Here is a 22,050-nt window from a genome sequence, read left to right on the forward strand (position 1 = left end):
TAAAGTAGTCTCATAGGGCAAAAGGTAATATCAGTAAGATCACTAAAACGTTAACAAACAAAATTCTCAATTTACTTTAACTATACCAGTTAGCTGTACAACGGTGACAAACCAAGAATTACTAAAATTCTCAATTTAGTTGAACCATACCAGTTAGCTGTACAACGGTGACAACCTAAGGATTACTAAAATTCCTTGAAACATGTTGAAGGTGAAACAAAGAAATTGAATAGAAATAAATCAGAAAACTAAACTAGGCACATCTAAATTTACAAATTTTTCTAAGAATGACCATCGATATGGGGTCCAAAATATTCTTTGTACAGTGAAATTTGTCAAATTCAATTCTTTTTGGATGTCTTTGGTCGTGATCGCACGCTGGCTCTCCGTGCAACATCCCATGGCTTCTGTGGAGCATATATACCTAGCTGTGCAGCAAAAAATGACTCATACCCAGGTGAATCAAAAGCAAAGCCAGTGTGTTTAGATATCTCTCGTGGGAGTTGAGCTATGGCGTAGCTCCTTTCCTCATGTGGTGTAAGCTGGTTCTCTATCTCCAGCAATCCTGCCCTACTGTTGTCATCAGGTTCATGCCTGTGAATTTCCTGAACAATTTGATAATCATAGGGAAAGAACCATCTTTGAACCCTGCATCCCGACCATACAATTAATAGAAGTCCAACAAGTTAAGCATCAGAAAAATCAGGAAAGAGAAAGCAAGAGGAGGGAGTAATCTAAAAGCAAACTATTTCATCAAATATTTTTATGCAGAGAGGTTCCCGAAAATTTCAAGCAGATCATCTACTAGTAAATGGTTATTTGGCATAAAAGCTAGATAAAACCACCCCCAACATTGGCGATATTAGCCGTCGGCTAATCTTTCATGCCAAAATCAGACACCCAGCACATAAACTCAGGTAGGCTAAACAGCATGCTGCCTCTGCAGCCCACCGTTAGGTTGTAGTTTGTGTTTAGGCAATTATTGGATGCATCTCTGCCAAAGCGGTTAGCTCTTATAATTTGACCACTTTCATCTTCAACAACTATACATCACAGGCAAGCTAGACTTCAACACACACACAAAGTTTGTTGGGGGGGTTGTGGTTTGTAGGCAGCCAGAACAGTCAGTTTAGACATTGCTATGAAGTACAAGATAGCTTTTCTGAACCTTACCCTTGATAAATGAAGTCTCCAAGAAGAGCAACAATGGGAACCAGAAGTATGGTGATGTAAAAGTAGAATGTACTCATCAACACATATATGACGAAAAAAACATTCTCCTGCAGTGAATGTAAATAACAGGCAAATTAGCAGGAAGATAATTCAATAGCAGATATTAAACTGGTCTCTACCCCAACCCCTCCCTTCCCCACTCCCCCCCCAAACCACAACAAAAACCCCCACCCCGAAGAGAAAAAAAAAAAAATGAGAGAGAGAGGAAGAGGACCTACCCGAAAAATTGAATACACAAAAATGAAAATAAACCATGCTAAGATGCTTCCTCCAACACTAATATAATGCCACCTTGTAATTGAATTACATATCATGAGAAGACGCAAGTTGACTGTGATAACAACACAAGTGAAGGCCATTGTGCTGACATCCCAGAGTCCAAATATCCTGCCAGATGAATTTTTACCACCAGCACTTGAAGTGGTCACAAAGTGATAGAAGATCAGAGACTGGTATACAGAAAAACAGGCCCATGTCCCCACAACTCTCCATTTGAAAAATACATTTCGTATTCCCTCTTTGTACAGTTCAGGGTACTTCTTTGAAAGGGATGCACTGACATCCTGGCACAAAACAGCATCATATTCTGTTCTTTTATAAGTGAAATAAAGCATGCAATAGCAAATTGTATATTAGGCCAGATGGTTGAAAAGGAATAATAAAAGATTAGATGAGTATGCTTAATAGCTGTTGTAAGAAATTCTGGTCAAATAATGCTGGAAGGGATATAGCACCTTGTCAAAAAGCCCAACCATGATCACTGGCAGTGCTGTAAATATGACATTATACAGTGACTGGAACCAATCATCATAGAATCTTTGACCCGAAAAGCCAGTATGAAAAGTGAACCAAAATTGGGTCAGAGTAAACGTAAGATTCTTGTAAAAGAAATATGTGATAACCTGCAATAAAGAATTGCCATGAATGCTATCACCCAAATAAATACCCACAAAAAATTCCAAATTACACAAAATTCAAACCTTGCATATTCTAAGATATGACCACCGCCCATGCACAAGTAGTAAATCAGCAAGATAGCGAAACTGGGCAATTGCAAAATCACTAGCCATGACAGCTTGCATCCCTTCTAAACCACTAATTCCAACACCAATATGAGCAGCTTGAATCATGCTAACATCGTTAGCACCATCACCAATGCTAAGCGTTATTTTACGTGCACCTTTCTTGACCAGACTAGTCACCTGTAAAATAAATTCAAAATTCTCAGTCAAAACAATGCAATATGAAATAGTTCTTTTATTTCAATGGATGCATTTCCAAATCTAGCTCTTGAATCTTTATAAGCAGAGCAAAAATAGGTCCAGGAATGGCATTCTGCAACTGAAGAATTTAACTGCATTTTAGAAGTTAAAACATATTGAAATCAAAATTAAACCTTGGTCTAATACATGTGCCCTTCACATCCATTATTATTTTCCATTAGAGCATAAACATTTAAAGACACCATCTTTTCTCATAGTGCAATAAAATATTAGGACTTGCTCTCATACCAAAGCACAGAACGCACAGGGAAAATAAAGAAGAAACCAAAGTCAAACAATAGCACAAAGAAGTGTTCTTCACTATCCCGATAAGCTTAGCCAGCCTTAGGCTTTATGATCTTTCTTCTCTTTAGTGACAGAAGAAAGATGATTAAGAAGCACGAACAGAGCGCATATAACATACAGAAAAAAAAGAAAATCAAATACATTATAGAGATTGTATAAAATCTAACAGAACATGAACATTAAAAAAAAGTACTGCCCCTTGTACCAAAAAAATAATAGAGAACTAATCCCTCCTTCCATAATACCACAACTCAACTCAGCCCAGCCACAACAGTTGAAGTTGGTTACATGAATCCTTTTCCTCCTGCTCCATTTAGGTCTTTTACAGCAATAAAGAAAGATTTTACATATTTCTTCCCCTCCAAACCAAGCAAACATGTAGAAAGAGTAATGAAAAAAAATCTTCTCTTTATCTCTCTAAGTACGATTATAGAATTATGTTCTATTGTGCTTTATTATCATAGAAATTCAAAAAGCTTATACAGAAATTATTTTTCCATGTTTATGCTATGCTCACAGGTCAAATAAATAAATCCTTCATGACAAAAATTACCTGTGCTTTCTGTAAAGGAGAAACCCGACAGCAAACAACTGAACTACAATTCAAGCTCAAATTCAACAGCATCACTCGTAAACTTGGGTCCAAGGCATACATCAGACACTTTCCATCTATAACAAGTGCCAATTTTGGCCCAGATACAGTGCTCAAACAGTGCTGGGCTTCCTCAAGACACCTCTTCAGTTCTTTTTTAACTTCTTCCTTGATAAAACAGGCAATTTCCACTTGGTCACCCTGGCAATAGAATTGACATTATTGATAAATAGTTTAAAATACAATGTGGTAGATTCTAAATGACATGCATCAAACAATAAGCAGGCTAAGAATGCAGTTTACCCTGTTCTCAACTTCTCTGATTGCATCAGTTTCTGAACTGATAATAAATTGTTTCATCTCATTGTTAATTAAGTTGCAAGCTGCAGCAAATAAGGGTCAGAGAGAAAATTCCAGAAAAAGACGTGAACAATAATAATAATAATAATATATATATAGCTCAAAAAAATTTAAAAAAAAAAAGACTACGGGAACTACCAGGTTACATTGAATAATGACTCACCATAAGCTATATTAATCGCTGTTTCCATCTTGTCCCCTGTTAACACCCAAATCTTGATTCCAGCTCTAGAAAGAGTCTGAATACAGCCTGGTACTCCTTCTTGAAGCTTGTCTTCTATAGCAGTGCTACCAATCAAAATAAGTTCCTTTTCTATTAGTTCAGCTACCTGCACAAGTTTCAGAATTTTCTTGATATAATGACATGCATCCTAATAAAAACTAAATAAACTTTTACATAATCAATAATTATGGCAAAATCATATACTATGAAAAACATAACATCATTTGGATTATAGCATTCCGCAATCATTTACGCACTTCCCATTTCTCAACACTGTTATTAACAACTAGAGATAACCACTCAAACATTTTACAAGAACATCTTTACAGAAATAAACAACTAACACTAGTGCCTGATAACCTAAACTGCCACTTGATTAACTAGATTGAAACAATAAACGTAAACCAGCATAAATTTTAACAAATATGGCATTAAAAGAATCCACATGAAAGAATAAACAATTAGGAAGTGTTTTGGTACAAGGTTAAAAAATTGAAGGTTAAATGTTACTCTTCTAAATTTTAAAGGAGTAATTTTTTAGGGGGAAAAAATAATTAATAGTATAACAGTTAATGACATATGGTAGGAGGTTAATAAAAAAAACTTAAATCAAAGTATAGTGTAACTCCATTTGTTTGGTTAACCTAATCTCCTCAAAGTTAACATTTAACTCTTAAAGAGGGGTTAAATGTTAAGAAGATTAAAAATTAACCTATTCACTTACAGCATCCAAATAAGAATAATAATGGGTTAAAAATTATAAGGATAACAATTACCCTTGTTAACTTCGTACCAAACACCCCATAAGTTGCTTACGGAAAAAACTAATGCACAAAATTCTGTAACAGAACTTGAAACCTTTCACAGTTAACACACTTCTGTAGAAGCAAGAGCTATATAATATAGACATTCAACTAAAAGCCTTAATTAAGCATCAATCAACTTTTTGCTAATCCATGCATTACCACAAAAATGAAATAGTTGACACTTAACATCTATTAACAAAATAGGAAAAGATCAATAAGTAACATGTTAAGGCATACCTCATCCAACTTATTTTCACGATCTCTAAGAGAAGATTTAGCTTGGATAAACTTTTCATTCCAGCTTTCATACATTTCAGGACTTAAATCTCTATAGGCTAGGCAAAGGGTACGTAAACCAGCAGATCCAAACTGTTCCAAGTGTCCTCTGGTTATTTTCTTTAGATCATCATTTCCATCAGCCAGTCTCTCATAAATCACGGTATCAGCACCCTGTAAAAGAAATTTGTGACCATGTATCACTTCCCAGAAATAACCCATACAAGAAGCCTCTAAAAATATAATACCTTGCAGTATAATACAAGTCTGCCATCAGGATATCGACAAACAACAGACTGACGTTTCCGTGTGCTATAGAAGAAGTGAATAATACACTCAAAGTTAGTGATATCAACCATTAACTCATAAATGAAATATTGGAGTACGATGGATGAGTTCCCACCTGTTGAACTCAAGAACATTCAGAATTTCATAAGCCACATCCAGAATTTTACCCATTTTCTCCACATGAGATTCACGAACATATATCATTGTAGGCGTTCGCCTGAGGAAAAAATTTAGTACACTCAACAGGTATGCAGAGGCTTTCATACAAAAAATTGTATCAGATCAACAAAATTTTGTGACTCCATTGAATTATTTTTCCAGATAGCCACCCAAGCAACAGAACTTCACAATAAGTACAAGAAACAGTAACGCGCATAAAAGTAATGCATGACAAACCTGTAAAAGAAAAAACCAAAGTTCTTCGCAGCAGTAACCAATGCGGCCTCATCTGGTGATGCAGCCTGATATGTGATTTTCTCTGGAGATTCATCACCTTCAGGAAGTACCGTATGACAAATAGCAAGGCATCTGAAGAATTCCTACACAAAGGAAAAACCTATAACTTGAAATAGCATACTGATGGATAGGTTTATATGCAAGGTTTCAAGCAACATCTAAAACATTTAGTAATTACAAAAATGCTGACTTTTTGCAAAAATCGGTATCAAGAATCCCAAAATAAAAGATAAAATTATCCTTCACAAGAAGTGAATAGCAGTTCAATGATTTCTTTGGAGTTAAACCCATTATGTTGAAGAAAAAAATAGTGAATACCAAAAAGGAAAAACCTAGCTATGGCTTATGGCAGATTTCTGAGCCAGATTCCAGTAATAGAGGAAATAATAATAATCAACATCATAATCCTGACCTCCTATGGCCCCACACCTCCCAAAAGAAACAGGAGCCAAAAAAAAAGGAAATAACATTTGTCATTATCATGACAATTTGCCAGTCACATGCTTATCTTGCATAAATGCAAAACAGTCAGTATCTCAAAATAGTCAATCTAGTGACTCGTTTACCAAGACTCAAAAATTTTCAATCCATTATAAATAAATAATGAAAATATCCAACTATAATGATTATCTTGCATAAATGCAAAACAGTCAGTATCTCAAAATAATCGATCTAATGACTACTTTACCAAGACTCAAAAATGTTCTATCCATAATGAATAAACAATGAAAATATCCAACCATAATGATTGATTATCAACAAACCATGCTTAGACCATCCTCAAAATAAACAGTTACATGCTCTAATATTTATACAAAAAAACAAGACCAAAAAGTTGGACACTATAAAGCTGGTGCACTAACAGATGCACCGTGCATGGAATGAGGATATTGCATTCCACTCCAGCTGAATTAAAGTACTGCACCTTGCATGTGTCAGGATCAGGCTCATTCCTCCAAGCTCCTCGCATAAGCCTAGAATCATCAAAATTAAACCCCTTCTCATGCACTGCAATAACTGATTTATGCACCTGCAAGAAGTTCAACATTCCTCACACCTGAAACAAAAACTAACAACAAAATATCCACTCGAGCAATATTTTTCATAAAATGAAAGCAACTCATACTTGAACTTGTATGCCATTCCTCTCTGCTCCACCCTGTTCTATTTCAGTGATACCAAACCCATAAACCTCTCCTCCAATTGAACACTTAAAGAACTCCATTAGATTTCTTGTTAATGTTCCAGTTTTATCAGAAAATATATATTCCACCTGACAAAAGCAGTTGAAAAAAATTAACCAGGCAAATAGCGAGAAGTAACAGATAAAAAGAGAATTCACTTTCAACATTAGCATTTCACCTGATGCAATATAATGGACACAGCGCTAATTCAAAAGGTCACTGTGGCAACCATAAATATAATACAGTATCCCTATGGCATCAATTTACCTGTCCAAGTTCCTCATTCAAATTGGAAGTCCTAGCCAATGCAGCGGTATTGGTTTCAGCATGATACATATGTAGGTCCTTGTTGATAAATTGGGTGCACTGAATAAATTTGATCATCTGAAAATATATTTAAAACATTATTAAAAAAAGCATATTGAACAAGAATATGTCTAAACTGTTATAGCAGACAAATATGATAATGGCCAAGATACCTACCTCAATGGAAACATATAAAGAGATGGGAATTATTGTTGAGTACAAGGTGATAAGAGTAAACAAAGTCAGAGCAGCAACCTATAAAATAAAGTTAGTAAAACCAATAAACATTAACGAAAATAGAAAACTAAAAAGTTAAACTATAGGCAGAACATATTACCCCAAATCGGTTGCTAGGGTTAAACTCTGTTGGTGCACCTTCATCAAGACCTAGGTAGTGGTACTTACGATTAATAAAAATACCACTGCAGGGTTCCAAGCACCAGAAAACATTATTACATAAGAAAATAAATAAACATATAAGATGATTAAAAATGATAAATAGGTAAATAAAGAAGATGAAAAGATAATAATCGGCAGACTGATCAATATCACACCTGGCTATGGCTCCAATAAGGCACATAAGGAAAAGAGATCCAAAAAGGGTGAGTATAAGTTTATCAAGTTTCCTCTCCAATGTACTCCTCTTGGAAGGAACATTCATAGAATTCATCATAACCTGCATTTGAATCCACAAATTCCATAATGCAACAGCTACTTGCCATAGTAGAATAGCACTACATGGAGCATAAAAGTAAATATCAACAGTTTAAGGATTATGCCTAGTGTCTTGTAGCAATATTTACCCTCCAACAGCATTAAAAAGAAACAGAAAATGGTCACAATTCAACAGAATATTTACATTACAATTTACTGTAACGAACCTTTGTTTCATGGCCCGTAAAAATAACAGCCCCAACAATGTACTCTGTGTTCCTGAGACTGCATCCCTAGAAAAATATAATGCCAGAGTCAAAAAGAAAATCCAAAATCAGTTCATAGCAGCAGAGTAACAAGCAGAGATCATAAAAGAGGTCTTCCTCTTTTCTTCTTTTTAGAATGAGGATCACTAAGTTCTTATGTGAAACATTTAGTTTGAACAGTCTAATTAATCATTCATATCCTTTTAGAAGTAAAAAGGAAGGTAGATAAATTAATTGCTCACAATAAAAAATTGTAAGTCAAAGCATACTCTTAAAAGTAGTTGGTTTGGACTGAGAGGTAATGTTTGCTTTTGGATTATAAGATTTCCAGTGAAAGTGTACAGAGAATTATTTGGTTGCTCACACTGCACTTCACCTGCAGTAACAAGAAGGAAATTATTGTAAGGCAATAGAAAAATAACACATGATCATTTGATTTTGCATTAAGGGAAAGATGGCAACCATTAAACTTGTCAAAACTTATTTCTTATGCTAACCATTATATATTTGTAACCAAATGGACAACTCACAATGCCCTGTTGCATTACAAGTTAATTGCATTATACTGATTTCAGTAAAAGATAATAATTCCACCAAAAGGATGTTGACTTGAACAGATGTAAAAATTGAGTAAAACAGTCAACTCAACTGTATTCAGTTGCCTATACTAGAGCAATTGGCATTTCAAACAGAAGTAAAATTATATGAACTTGCACCAATGAAGTGGTAGTTCAACACAAAAGGGAAAACTCAGATGCTGAAAAATAAAACTTAATTAAATTCATTTTACAGATTAAACAAAAAAGTGAAAGTTCTAAGACATGTAGCAGTGATTATCAGATGGACCAATCAAAACACATTACACATTGTGTCCATAACAATATATCTTAAAGGATGTGCATAATAAAACCATGTCATTTAATATAGAATACTAAATGACAACCAAAACTCAATTACTTCACCCAAAACAAGATTGTTAAGGAGCAAAAGAGAAATAAAAAAGGTTTACTTTCCCTGGATATAGCATGTAGAAAGTAGAAACAGTATCCATGAAGTGGAACAATTCAAGAACACGCAACTTATTTATTCTTCAGCAACAAACCAATGCCTTGAAGAAAAGGAGTTAAAATATTCCTTGCACATTGAATTAAAAAGTTAAAAAGACATTCCTTCCATGAAAGTTCTAAGAAACTTAATTGTCATCGACTTCCAGTTTCTCATTCACTCTCAAAATCCCTAAACATGCATGCACACATACACATGCATGTACATGTGTGTAAATATTCAAAAAATCGTATCTAAACCTAAGATAACCTTTGAATTCAGCAGCTTTTTCAGGAGTCGAGTAATCCCAAGTCCTTTCCAAAGCCTTTCTGATCTTCAAATTTGTTTCTCCATCCAGATTTGCAGTCTGCCAAATACAAGTACATGAAACATATAAGACATCAGTAGACAAATCACTCTCACAAAGGCAATAATAAAAATATGGAAAACAACAACAACAATTGTGACAATGATGTTGCACAGGATAAGCAGAAAAGGAAAACCTCAATGTAGCAGACACCATCAGGATTTGTACTAGCAAGGAAAAGCAGATCTGCAGGAAAGAATCCATCTTGCTTAACCTGCAGGCAAAATGAAAACATTATCTGGTGCTATTATAGGCAGGTAGCATAAAACATTGCCAAAAACAAGTCATAAAGTGTCATTATGTGACTAGCAAGAGAGAAGACAACCACGTCCCCATAAAAAGCACTTAAAAGTTGAAGTTCTAGGCCCCTATAATGTTGTTCACAAGTGTTGAGATTCAGTATTGTACTCAAACACATCAAGTGCATTACATTTGAAAGGATAAAAGGAACTTTCAAGCTGAACTGCCGAAGTAGAGATCATGGATTCCAACTCACATTGGAGGATGGGCATTGGTATGGATACAATTTCATCTATTTTTATTTACTAAAAAAATAATAACAAACATAGGCATGCTTACCCTAACAATGTCTCCAACTTGCAACTTCTTCCAGGGAACAGTCTCCCACTTTTGATCTTGCAACACCTCTACAGGACCATTGTTAATCACCATATCATTCTGAAAGCGCTTCTGTATTGCACAATTAAGAAAAATAAAACAGAATATATATATATATATATATGAGAAATTCAGTGTTTCTCCACACCCAATTGATAAAGCTATCCACTGGTCCACCCCACACCAAGGATGGCAGAAAATATGTATTAATGCAGATTTTTCTTACACATTAATCCACAAAAAGAAAGAAGAGGCAAACAACACATAATAAAATGAACATGAACAACAGTACTTACCCAGTCCTCAAATGCCTCCTTAATAAGAGAGACTAATAGCACCAGGCTCAGAGGGACCACATTTGTTACAGGATTGACAGGACTGCATAATCAGAAACTCTCTTTAAGTAAAAAGGCTTAGTTAAAGACAAAGATGTTCCCGGATATGAACCCTTTTATAGATACTAGAGTGATCATCATGAAGTAGAACGAAGACAGAATACATGCATTGCAAGTTCAGTGAAGGCCAAACTGGTGATAGAAAATGAGTTAGTTTGAATGGAGTGATACTGCCCCAAAGTAATCACTTTAAATATCTAGGCTCAGTCCTTCAAGTAGATGGGGGATGTGAGGAGGATGTTAGTCATAGTATTAAAGCCGGATGGTTTAAGTGGAGACATGCCACGGGAGTTTTATGTGATCGTAAGATTCCCAATAAATTGAAAGGAAAATTTTACCATACAGCCATACGACCGGCTATGTTATATGGTAGTGAGTGTTGGGCACTGAAAGAGTCGTATGCATCTAAGATAAGAGTTGCAGAGATGAGAATGTTAAGGTGGATGAGTCGCCATACTAGACTAGATAAAGTCCGTAATGAGAGTATTAGAGAAAATGTAGGAGTGGTATCAATTGAAGATAAGTTGAGAGAAAGGAGATTGAGGTGATTTGGTTATGTGAAGCGTAGACATACGGAGGCTCCAGTTAGACAAGTAGAGCGCATTAGGTTGTAGGATAGAAAGAAAAAAATGGGTAGACCTAAAGTGACTTGGAGGAGAGTAGTACAACATGGCCTAGAAGCATTACACATTTCTGAGGATTTAACCCAAAATCGTTCAGAGTAAAGAAAGCGAATCCATATAGCCGACCCCAAATTTTTGGGATAAAGGCTTAGTTGAGTTGAGTTAAACTGAAGAGAATCAAAACCGTTGTACAGAGAATGTACACATAAAAATAATAATACTAATAATAATAATAATAATAAAAGTGATAGTAATGATGATGATGATGATGATGATGATGATGATGATGATGATACAAAAAAGAAGGATAAGGGAGCAAAACATAAGAGTAAAATAACAAAATAAAGATAGAAATTTTCCACCAGTTGCATCTTTTTTTTTTTAATTCCTGATCTTCAACTTACAATTGATGTTAAAAGAAAATAATAAAAACATTGTCAGCCTAAACATAGATCAAATTGCATTAATTCAAGAACACCACATGCTAATTTCGAACATATCCTCAAACATGTGTATCACTCTCTCTCTCTCTCTCTCCCTCCAACCTCTCTCCCCATCACCTTCTCTCTGCCAAATGCATCATATCCCTTTCCAACCTCCAACCTCTCTCCCTATCACTTCTCTCAGCCATATACATCATATCCCTTTCCAACTTCCCATCCCTTTATACTGAAGACAAACTCCTCAGTATCTAAATGATCCAGCCACCCACATAAGCTCTGCTGCAATCAGGGAAGACACCACAGTCTACACAAGGTGGCCATGGCCCATTATCCAAGGTCAAACCCATCAATAAGCATTGGTTGCACATGACAATCAAACTCTCCAATTCTTCGTACCTGGTAACTTCCTGAACAAGCACCAGGGATTACCTCCAATTCTACATTCCTAACATGGAATTATTGCTTGCCATTGTACGCAGCAGCTACATGCAATATAAATAAATTATATTTCTCACTCAGATGGTATTGTTGTTAACAATGGCATTTGGATTTTGGTCTATTTCTATTTTAAGGAATTTGAGAGGCTTCTTTTGATTGAGCCATTTTGAAATTAAAAGACGACACTTTCAGGCGTATTCATATATTCTTTGCACTATCTAACACGATGTTATTTAGAAGTGAAGAAACAACATCAATCTTATGCTTTTTCTCCTTTTTTTTTTTTAAAAAAAAAAATGGATCAAGCTTTTGGTTATAAAATGGATAATTGCCACCTATGATAGCATGCCTAAGTGATGATCTACTCAAACAATTAAAAGAAATACAGAACCATTTATTAGCATTCGAATCACCTGCTCATTTTTGTCATTAAAATGATGCATTGTAATATTAACATCAATAAAGTCAACAAATCCATTAACAGTCAATCGATTAACATTTACTTCACAGTTACAGTTAGCCCATGAGCACCTACACCATAAATCTGGTAGTGGAAACCCTATTATTTAAAACAAAAGAATGCCAAGTGTAAGCAGGGGAAGGAAAAAGGGTTAATGTCTTAATGGTCATATTCAACATCATCGTAACAACAATCATTTATTAAGAGAGGATGTTTAAAGCTCCACTTTTGAAGTGTGGTTAGCTAATCCTTCAGTTTTCTCAATTTATAAGCCCTTGGAAGCAGTAACAATTTGGGGCAAGGGGGGGAATTGCAATAATGACAATGTTGTCCACAGAAATATAGAGGAATATAATCTATCCATCTATGTAAAGAGGACAATTCATTTTGCCCAGGCATTTTCAGAGCGGAGGAACATGTTGCCAAAACTATCTTCAAAAATGTTGAGTGATATATATAACTGGAAAATATAATAGTGTGAGGCATGTCTCTGTAGCAAGTATAACACTGATGATTATGAAACAATGTGTTGACACAAATTTGCGTTAATATACCTGATTGGTGTCATCGATAAAATTGATATGAAGAGAAAGTAGCAATTGGCCACCCGCCTGAACTGTTCAAATTCAAAATGAACACAGAATTTTCAGAGGAAAATAAATCACAAGCTAAAAAAAAAAAGGATCACAGAAAGGTTTGCAGTGGACCAGCTTTATAATATAAACACTTGAGCCTAACCTATTAAATTAAATTTTCAAATTTTTTGTTAAACTACACTAGCTTGAAAAACTATGGCAAGTGAATGTATCCAAATATACTGAAAAGTAGCATATATTAGCTTGTCAAAGAAAAGAAAATGAAAATTTGTTGCCTGCATTGGTTATTGTTAACCCACAGAAGTTGTTTGATCACATCTACATGATCAACGATGCTGCATTTTTGTATAAACACAACCTTGGTGTAAAAAGATGGGAATAAACATGTATAACACTAATAAATGATGGAAAAGGAAGAAAATAGTTCATGGTGTAGTGCCTTTTGAGGAATTTTAAACCATTACTCAACCGTTTTATTCCTTAACAATTAAAACCGTGTCCAACCCAAAGTAACAATTATGGAACTTGTTAATTATACACAAGGAACGAAAACTACAAATAAACAGCCTAAAAATCTATTGAGAATTATGGACCCAAGAGTATAAAATCAAACTGGCAGGCTACACACTGAACTGGGCTCCCCATCACCAAAATGGCTTTTGATTTGCCAACACTCATATGACCTTTAATTTTCTTGTACATTGCCGATGTAGGACTTATTCCCACAAGTGATATTCCAACACTCTCCCTCAAGTAGCAACAGGACCCATCCAATTGACATTTGAAACCTGAAACTGAAATGCAACAAGCGGCAACACCAGGAAATTGAACTGAAACCAGGCCATGACTTGCTCAGAATTATGGACCCAAGAGTGTGAATATCAAAATGGCAATCTATATGCTGAACTGGGCTTGAAATTGAGCTCCCATCACCAAAATGGCTTAGGCCATTTTGGTTTGGTTTACCAACACTTATATGCCCTCTAACTTCTTGTTCCCTGCCAATGTGGGACTTGTTCCCACGAGTGATATTCCAACAAAATCAAACAACCACATTGAAGCCATTAAACTTCTTCATATATGAGAATTCTAACCTAAGAAAAAACAATTCTCTTTTCACGTCTCTTAACTAATTTTAGTTAAAATGTAGCACTCAAATCCTAAAGACCTGGCTCAAGCTTGCCAGTAAGGTTGAGTAACACATTGCCAACTTTAGCTTACAGTAGCATCTAAGTATCAAATGCGTTTAACAATTAAACCATTTTATTACTAAAACTAAATTTACCTGTTCAAACAATCCCTTGGGTAGAAAGGTGAAGAAATTGTACTTTGTAGTTGATATAGAATTTCCCTGAAACAATTGGTACCATCCAAATTAAAGCCAACCCAAATTCAGTGGAAGCAAAAACAAGAAAACAAACTACATGACAAAGCATTATTAAAAGTAAATTAACCAAAAAAAAATTCAAATTCAAATACTTCTGAGTGCAAGAGCTTTTAATGGCAACAAACTTTCAGTTTGCAATAATCATATGCAGGATTTTGTATAACTGTTGCTCTTAGCTTTCATCTTCCAAAATGCAACACTCAGAGTTCTTGACATGATCACTGAGCAGAGCAGAAAAAAAAAATTTTAAAAAATAATAATCTAAGTAGCAAGACATTGGCCTGACTTTCTTCTTTTTTCGGGCAAATCAACTTTCAAATATTGAACTTCAGATAACCACACCCTTCCATCAAAGCTATCACCAAGAGACATGATTTACTGCAATTTAAGAACTAGCAGGCACAAGGGTTCCGTTCTTTTTCCTATTTTGCTGAACAATTAAAACTGTGTTCTTGTAATCATTGAAATGGCTTATACTTTGTTCATTCATTATTCATATTTTATAGTTTCATACACCTTATTTACACCTTTGGCAATAATTATTAATAAGCTAATTAGAGCAAAATATTACTGATTGGAACTAATCAAGATCAGAATCACTTGAATTTGCACAATCACATATAAAACTAATCTTCAGAAAAAGTGCACTTGCACTACAGTCATTTCTTAAATGTCCCACCCCTTAAATACCAGAATACCTCCAAATTTTACCACATATTGCTGCGTACATAAACACTTATATTAATCCTTCAATCCAAAGCCCTAGATGTTTTAACTGCAAGCACCTGATTGTGCATCTGCATGCACAGATTTTATATCTTTGATGATTAACTTTTGATACTAGGGTACTCATACAGCTATATCAAACAGATAAAGGATTAATAAGTTACCAAGAGGGAAAGGGGGAAAAAAATCTTCAATCGTAGTAACAATTTATGTTCTCTCTCTTGCATTACGGTCGCGCATTTGGTCATTTTCAGTATATTTCAGGTAGAATGAGAAACCATGATAACAATTGCATTGGTCCGTGTACGAAATAAAAACTTTCGTTGAAGTACCTAATAGCACCAGAGGAAAGTAAAGCAATTAACTTCATTTGAGCACTCTCCATACTCCCAAAGCATAAGTTAACCATAAACCCAATACGAAAATAACAAAAATATAATACAATAAAAAAAAAAATTATAATCATTGGCCCCTTAAGTTGATTGGATTCTGCTAAACCCAGCGTTTAATAACAGAAGAAGACCAAGAAAACAAACACTAATCTGTAATTCAAACAAAATTTCTATCCGAAAATCATGGTAAGTCGAGTGAAGTTCCCATTTTATTGGACCATAAACAACCAAAAACTCCACGTTTCTAAGCAACCAAATAAAAAATAAAATGGACATAAATAAATATATAAAATGAAATAAACAGGCATGTATTTAGATATAAAGAGGAACCTTGAATCTGATGGGGAAATTAGCCTCGCGGTCATTACAGTAGATGGTGCGGTGACTAGGGGCCTGGGGCTGGACGCGGCCGAGTCGAACAGTACGAGTCGTGGATGAACGGCCGGTCAAGCTCACGTCTCGGGTCATTCTTGATCTCGATGACCTAACCCTCTCCCATCCACCACTCATTTTCATCTTCTTCAACAAAAGAATGAAAAGGCAACGACCGATCTGAAACCGAATAATCCGATTGGAATCTCCGTTCTATCTGCAACGGGTTTGTCTTCTATTTCTGGTTTCCTTACGAAGCTTCGTTCCACGGACAATGAAACAGGAAGAGGGGAAATATTCCCTGCTTCAATTTCTTTTCCTTCTTTCTTTTGTTCTTTGGTTTTTTGCCCTTTTCTTCTTCTCAGGCCGTTCTCGCGCAAATATTTCTCAGTCATGCCAATTTGTTTTTGTGCGTTAGATCTTAACAAATACAATAAAACCGCGCGCTTCTTCGCCTTCGACATAAAATAGCTTTGAATGCGGAAATTGATTTGTCGGGACGCGCATCCATTTTGCGCGTGGATTTCCCTTTGGTGTTTAAAAGAGTTGGTCCCGCTCGATTACCATTGGATATTTTATTCACACGCGCGTCCGGAGGGCGTGAAGGTGAGAACCGTCAGCGTGGAAGCTTCCAAGAGCGTCGACGAGGAGTTGAAGAAGTGAATTAGAAGGTGAAGTACGGCGTCGTTTGGAAGAAGGGGCTATGGTTGAATGTTCTGGTGGCGGGCGATGCGGTTGGTAAACGTAGAGCACGTAACGGAGGTTTGTAGCTGAAATTTAGGATTGCGTTGAAATGAAGGACGACAGCGCCAGCGGGCATGTACAGTGCGACGCTTTTGTGTAACCGTAAATGTTTATCTGCCTCACCGTAACTGGGAAGGGGCGGTAATAATTTGGTTAATTATTAGATATATTTAGGATATTAAAAAATAATTTTTTTTTAAAGTAATTTTTTTATAATATATAAAATAAATTTTATATAATTATGAAAAATGATGTATATATATTGAGTGTACTTATTAATTTTTTTAATAATTTTAAATAAAATTTAAAATATTTTCGATTTAATTTCAATTGAATTATGTTAATTAATTAATACTTTCAAAAAAATTGTAACTATTAGAATTTAATTACTTAAATATAAAATATTTTATTTGGAGAAATAAAAATAAAATGATGTGATTTAATATAAATCATTTTATTATCTAACATATTGATAAGGATAGAAGCTCCCATTTTTGTTAACTAGGTTTCAACTTCACTTATCCTGTGATCCTTTTCGTAATGCAATAGAAGTGTAGAAGTGGACTGCTTCCATTAATTCACACAATTTTGCATCCTTTTAAAAGAAATGCTATCGAAGATCAAGAAAAAAGGCGCAATGTCAATGAAATGAAGTGGCTTCTGTTTTATCCTTCTCTTGGGAAGAAATTATATTGAAGAACTCATGGGGGAAAAGAAAAAAGAAGTAATATGGGAATGCTTCTACGAGTAATATGGCCGCCATTTCTTACTTCCAGTCTAATGGGAATGCTTTTAATCGGGGTAGAAGTTCCTTCGGAAGCACACAGCCAGTGGCACAGTATCCCCGGTGGTTCGAGTATTTGTGGATTTCCTCGCCAAATGCAACATGGTTATTTTGAAAGCAAAAAGTAGAAATAGTTTGCGCAAAATCTGGTGTAGTTGTGCAGCTATTGGTCGGTCTGGTGTACAGTACTGTAGAGTGTAGACATGTAATTCTGTTTGGATATCATACATGAATGCCTTGATAATTTTAACTGTGGTCATATTGTCAGTGCATAATCGCTATTCAGGTTAGCCATTTGAATTGCCTGTTGATTGTGTCGCGCCTAGCTTCAACCTTGTAGTCAATACCAAAAATTGATTAATGATTCTGCTTCAGGCAATGAGAGGCCAATAAAGCACTTTGTATCAGTTGGGACTCGCTAAAATACGAATTATCAAGGATAATATCAGTATGATTTATCAATTTTGGACTTCCAAAGACTTACTTTATTGAACAAGCTCCAGCTTCTCAACAACAAAAAGTCCAATGTTGAAAACACGGTTTATACGATATGTAAGCATTAAAAATTTTGAACAAACAACTTTCTTTTGCAAGAGCAATACTCATTCTGGAAGGCACTATTCAGGTCTTCGAACAGAGATGAACGTGAAGCCAGCCAAGAGATACATGGAGAAAAGAATCATTTTCCAACACACAAATGAATGGATATGTTTAGGTAAGCAGTCTTTTTAGACAGCAAGCACAGCTCCAAAGTCTGATGTTGAAAATGAAATATGTTCTATCTTTGATTTAACATAATGGGGTATATATTCTGACAGCCACTGAAGGAAGAAGAATTGCTACTTGATGCCCTTATTACTAATTGATGATTATCTTTTGAAATTATGATGTTCTTTCAAAACCACCACCAACCTGCATATGCAACCACTCCGGTGATGTACCACGGCTGTAATCCCTTGTGGCTTGTGAACCAAATGCCATGCCAGTAGTATCATATGTTTGTTGGCCAAACTGAAATGAAAAGTTAATTTGTAGTAAGAATCTTGAAATGTGGAAAAGGAAGAAATTTATCATTAAATCTCTTGCATTGGTCAGGCACTCAGCCGTTCTGTTCTCTTTTTCCCCAAATATATTCCATAAAGAGAAATAAACTGAACAAATCTGTAGATGTTCATTGCCATGGACAATCTTCATCAAAAGTTCGTAAATAACGTGTCAACTTATGCAGCAACTTATTCTAACCATATCTGACAGGTTGAAGGTTCATCCACAAACATAGGATTATGCCATATCAATTCTTAAGCAGAAATGGTAAACGATAAAAACAAGTAATGAATACAATGAGAACTTATCATGACCATTGACCAAAATGATCTTGCCATTAAACAGTTTTTGCTCAACTATTAGCCAGGATATAGCCAAATTAACAAAAGGAGGACCATTATAAGAAGTTTACATAAATCTAAATAAGGCTAAGGTTCACTAGCTACAATTAACCTCATAAAAGAAAAACACAACTCTGCTTTGGCCTAATTGAAATGGATAACCCAATCTGCCAACCATCTCCCCAGTGGTAAAGTAACCTTGGGGAACTCTCTGTACCTTCTTGGTCTCACTTTAGGTTGGAAATTCTCACCAGAGACTGACTATATATCCATCAATCAGATAAATTTGATAAATAGTTTGAATGCGATGTGCAGCCCACAAAAGAGCTACAAGCCCATCAAGTAACTTAAGAACTTAAAAAAAAAAAACAATAAAAATAAAAGAAGAGAAAAGGGTGCTACCCACACTGTCAATCCAAGGATAGTAAATTAGATAGAGGAGCGAAAATAACTTCCATGACAATGAAAATAATAGGACTTACGTCTTTAGAAGGAAAAGCTCCAATTACAGGATTCATTCTTGAATTTACTGCTTCAAGCTTCATAGATAGGAACTACAATTTCCAGTAATTTGTAGGGCTTAATTTCAACATCAATGGGGTAACAAGGAGGAATATAAATTACGGAAAATAAGGATGCATACCTCAACCTGACGTTGTAATGATTGGATATAGTTAATAATCTCATCAAGGACAAGGGCTTTGCCAATAACCTGAAACAGAAAACCTACCTTAGAAAACAGTAATTTAAAGTTTTAAGCCATGTTAAGCAGAAACTGATAAAAAATCTCATAACTGTTCTCTTGTACTATATATCATAAAGCATCAAGGTAGAGCCTTGTCATTGACTACAACGCTGCCCTTGATTATATTAAAAAGTTATTCATAAGCAGAAATTTACAATTCCATAATCTATTCTAATTGACCAGACCTGCAGGTGCTTGGGGACTAAACTTGATATGAATTTAAATAAAATTTCAACACCATACCTTATTACAACCAGGGACTAGATCCTGAAGAATTTTCATCCTTTCACTTATCTTTTCTCTCCTAGCCTGTCCACAATAATTCTCATCAGAAAATATGTGTGTGTGTGTGTGTGTGTGTGTGTGTGTGCGCGCGCGCGCGCGCGTATAGATAGATAGATAGATTTAGCTATGGCAGAATAGCTTCACAATAAAGGGTGCATAAATAAAAATAAGAAACTCTCTCTTCGTCAATCTCGTTAGATGCTATTAATTAGTTCTAATAGTTTCTTTCCCCGTAAGTTTAAGAGGAGTAATGAAAATTACTCTTTCTGCTAGACTGTGGCTATCGGTAGCTTGACCCCTTCTTGCTCGTACATGTATGTAATCTTGTTTAGGTGGTTCTGGTGGTTGAGCATTCTGTTCCACATGCTTGCCTGAACTAGGTTCTGCATCAGCTTTGGAATCATGATTCTCATCTCTATCTCCAGATGCTTTAAGCCGTTTTGCATCAGTGTCACTCTGCCCAATTCAGATTTCAAAAAATAAAATAAAAATATATATGTCATTTAAAAAAAAAATCTCTAATTCACAAAGTCTAATTTTGCACCCAAGACCTATCCCGGATAAGATAGATACCAAAAGTTCTAGATGGCCATTTCTACATAAACAGAGACAGAAATTACCACGTTTGATCAGATAATGAATTGAAATATAAGTCAACTTAATTTAGATCAAAATTTGAATCCATTGACAAAGATAGATAGACTGCTGAAAAGACAACCTAAAAAGCACCTAAAGTTCAAATTATAAAGATGATGACCATGCTGGGAGCCAATTGTACCCAAAAAAATACAACAGCAAGGAGACAACTCTCTCTTTATCAACATTTTAACTCTTCATGATTAGACAATGAAACAGTATCAACCAAAATGAAGAAGAATTGAATAAGCTAAAGCAAATCCCAAATACAAACATGAGTTACTGAAATCATTCAATTAAAATAAAACTATTACCACTCCTTTGCCATTGGCATTGCTTGAAGAGAATACCTTAGCGGAATCATCCTCCACCAAATCACGCCGTTTTCTTACACCGGCGCCACTGCCACCGCGAGCTCCTCTGTGTTCCAAATTCATCGGATCATTACCAGAAACGTCCCTATTCGAATCCCCAAACTGAGCACCCAGGCTCTGCCCAAACTGATCTCTCCCATTCCCATTTATCGGAAACTGCCAGATCTCCGCCCAATTGTAGGACCCATCATTCAAAATCGCCTGTGGATCCATATCCCCCACGAACTAGCCGATTCGTCTCTCAACTCAAATTGAACCAAAATCTTCAGTCCACCTCACTTTAGTTTTTTTAGCAAAGCTTCTCGTGTACACACTGTTAATGGGTTCGTCAAAAAATAGGAAAATGAGCAGACAGACAAGTGCTTTATATCGGATGCGCTTTTGAAGTAGCTTCAATAAGGAAGCAAATAGAAGCAGCAGAACCCAGTGAAAAGGAAAGCGAACGCTATCAATCAGATAGAGAGAGAGAGAGAGAGAGAGAGTATGCTGCGCTTGCGTTTGTGATGTCCTTGGACAGTGGAGATTAGTGCGCACTGTGCTACCACTCGCTTTCTATTACAAAAAGAGGGCGAGACAGAGACCTCGGGAGTTGAAAACTAAGTCACTTCCAGTGAGGTTTTCTCGGAGGATCCAGCTCTTCTCATTTATTCTCTTTTCTCTTGAACACGTCCACCTCACTTCTCCAGCGTCCGATCAGCTTACTTTCTTCTAATCATTTCTCAGTTCTCAAGGATGAACGGTCATACTTAACAGTTAGTGGGGGTGTTTTTGGGATTTAGCGTGATGGGGCCTCGCAGCTTAGCTTGCACAAAGTACAAATCCAATGGACAAAACAAATAGAAATATTTATTTTTGAAATTTCTGATGATAATTTCTGGGTGTGGATTGATTAGCACGTGATTTTCAAACACTAATAATGCCTAATGATTGTTTTATGTGTTGATGATTGTGATGTAATATATGGGATCTAGCTATCTATTTATTGTAAAGCTGAGGATAATGATGGGTTTAGTTGCTGATGTAG

General features: G+C 35.6%; 2 protein-coding genes across 6 annotated transcripts; both read right to left on the reverse strand.

Annotated features, from left to right (window-relative positions):
* Positions 1 to 50: 50 nt before the first annotated feature.
* Positions 51 to 16,706, reverse strand: LOC110643984 (phospholipid-transporting ATPase 3-like). Of its 2 annotated transcripts, XM_058152823.1 has the most exons (28): positions 16,032 to 16,705; positions 15,474 to 15,641; positions 14,482 to 14,547; positions 13,155 to 13,216; positions 10,538 to 10,619; positions 10,203 to 10,313; positions 9,760 to 9,837; positions 9,527 to 9,623; positions 8,482 to 8,588; positions 8,174 to 8,239; positions 7,847 to 7,968; positions 7,630 to 7,714; positions 7,470 to 7,547; positions 7,254 to 7,370; positions 6,929 to 7,075; positions 6,728 to 6,832; positions 5,743 to 5,885; positions 5,462 to 5,563; positions 5,307 to 5,370; positions 5,020 to 5,232; positions 3,917 to 4,082; positions 3,697 to 3,776; positions 3,355 to 3,594; positions 2,214 to 2,435; positions 1,968 to 2,135; positions 1,452 to 1,796; positions 1,174 to 1,280; positions 51 to 648 (listed from the first exon to the last, which is right to left on the reverse strand). In XM_058152823.1, exons 2-28 carry the CDS (start codon positions 15,555 to 15,557, stop codon positions 342 to 344), a joined length of 3,564 nt encoding a protein of 1,187 aa, XP_058008806.1. In that variant the 5' UTR covers positions 15,558 to 15,641; positions 16,032 to 16,705; the 3' UTR covers positions 51 to 341. The 2 variants fall into 2 exon arrangements, with proteins under 2 accessions (XP_058008806.1, XP_058008805.1); XM_058152822.1 differs by lacking the exon at positions 15,474 to 15,641 and having other exon boundaries at positions 16,032 to 16,706.
* Positions 16,707 to 18,055: 1,349 nt separating this feature from the next.
* On the reverse strand, positions 18,056 to 21,744 carry LOC110643996 (transcription factor BHLH089). Of its 4 annotated transcripts, none has more exons than XM_021796561.2 (6): positions 20,967 to 21,737; positions 20,278 to 20,472; positions 19,975 to 20,040; positions 19,630 to 19,698; positions 19,469 to 19,540; positions 18,056 to 18,612 (listed from the first exon to the last, which is right to left on the reverse strand). In XM_021796561.2, exons 1-6 carry the CDS (start codon positions 21,237 to 21,239, stop codon positions 18,484 to 18,486), a joined length of 804 nt encoding a protein of 267 aa, XP_021652253.2. In that variant the 5' UTR covers positions 21,240 to 21,737; the 3' UTR covers positions 18,056 to 18,483. The 4 variants fall into 4 exon arrangements, with proteins under 4 accessions (XP_021652253.2, XP_058008807.1, XP_058008809.1 ...); XM_058152824.1 differs by having other exon boundaries at positions 21,003 to 21,733; XM_021796562.2 differs by lacking the exon at positions 18,056 to 18,612 and adding an exon at positions 18,868 to 19,247 and having other exon boundaries at positions 20,967 to 21,744.
* Between the last annotated feature and the right edge of the window lie 306 nt (positions 21,745 to 22,050).

This window comes from Hevea brasiliensis, chromosome 9 (genome assembly GCF_030052815.1).
Source record: "Hevea brasiliensis isolate MT/VB/25A 57/8 chromosome 9, ASM3005281v1, whole genome shotgun sequence".
In the NCBI taxonomy this organism is placed as follows: domain Eukaryota; kingdom Viridiplantae; phylum Streptophyta; class Magnoliopsida; order Malpighiales; family Euphorbiaceae; genus Hevea; species Hevea brasiliensis.

What these genes read in the sequence shown, in the direction of transcription:
- LOC110643984 (XM_058152822.1), bottom strand. Translation starts at nt 16,217, where the DNA reads ATGAAAATGAGTGGTGGATGGGAGAGGGTTAGGTCATCGAGATCAAGA. An exon ending in AAGTTGGAGACATTGTTAGG is followed by an intron (nt 9,838 to 10,202) that starts GTAAGCATGCCT and finishes TTTTGCCTGCAG; the next exon opens with GTTAAGCAAGATGGATTCTT. An exon ending in TGAATGAGGAACTTGGACAG is followed by an intron (nt 7,076 to 7,253) that starts GTAAATTGATGC and finishes TGCTTTTGTCAG; the next exon opens with GTGGAATATATATTTTCTGA.
- LOC110643996 (XM_021796561.2), bottom strand. Translation starts at nt 21,239, where the DNA reads ATGGATCCACAGGCGATTTTGAATGATGGGTCCTACAATTGGGCGGAG. An exon ending in ATGCCAATGGCAAAGGAGTG is followed by an intron (nt 20,473 to 20,966) that starts GTAATAGTTTTA and finishes TGAATTGGGCAG; the next exon opens with AGTGACACTGATGCAAAACG. An exon ending in GCCACAGTCTAGCAGAAAGA is followed by an intron (nt 20,041 to 20,277) that starts GTAATTTTCATT and finishes TATTGTGGACAG; the next exon opens with GCTAGGAGAGAAAAGATAAG.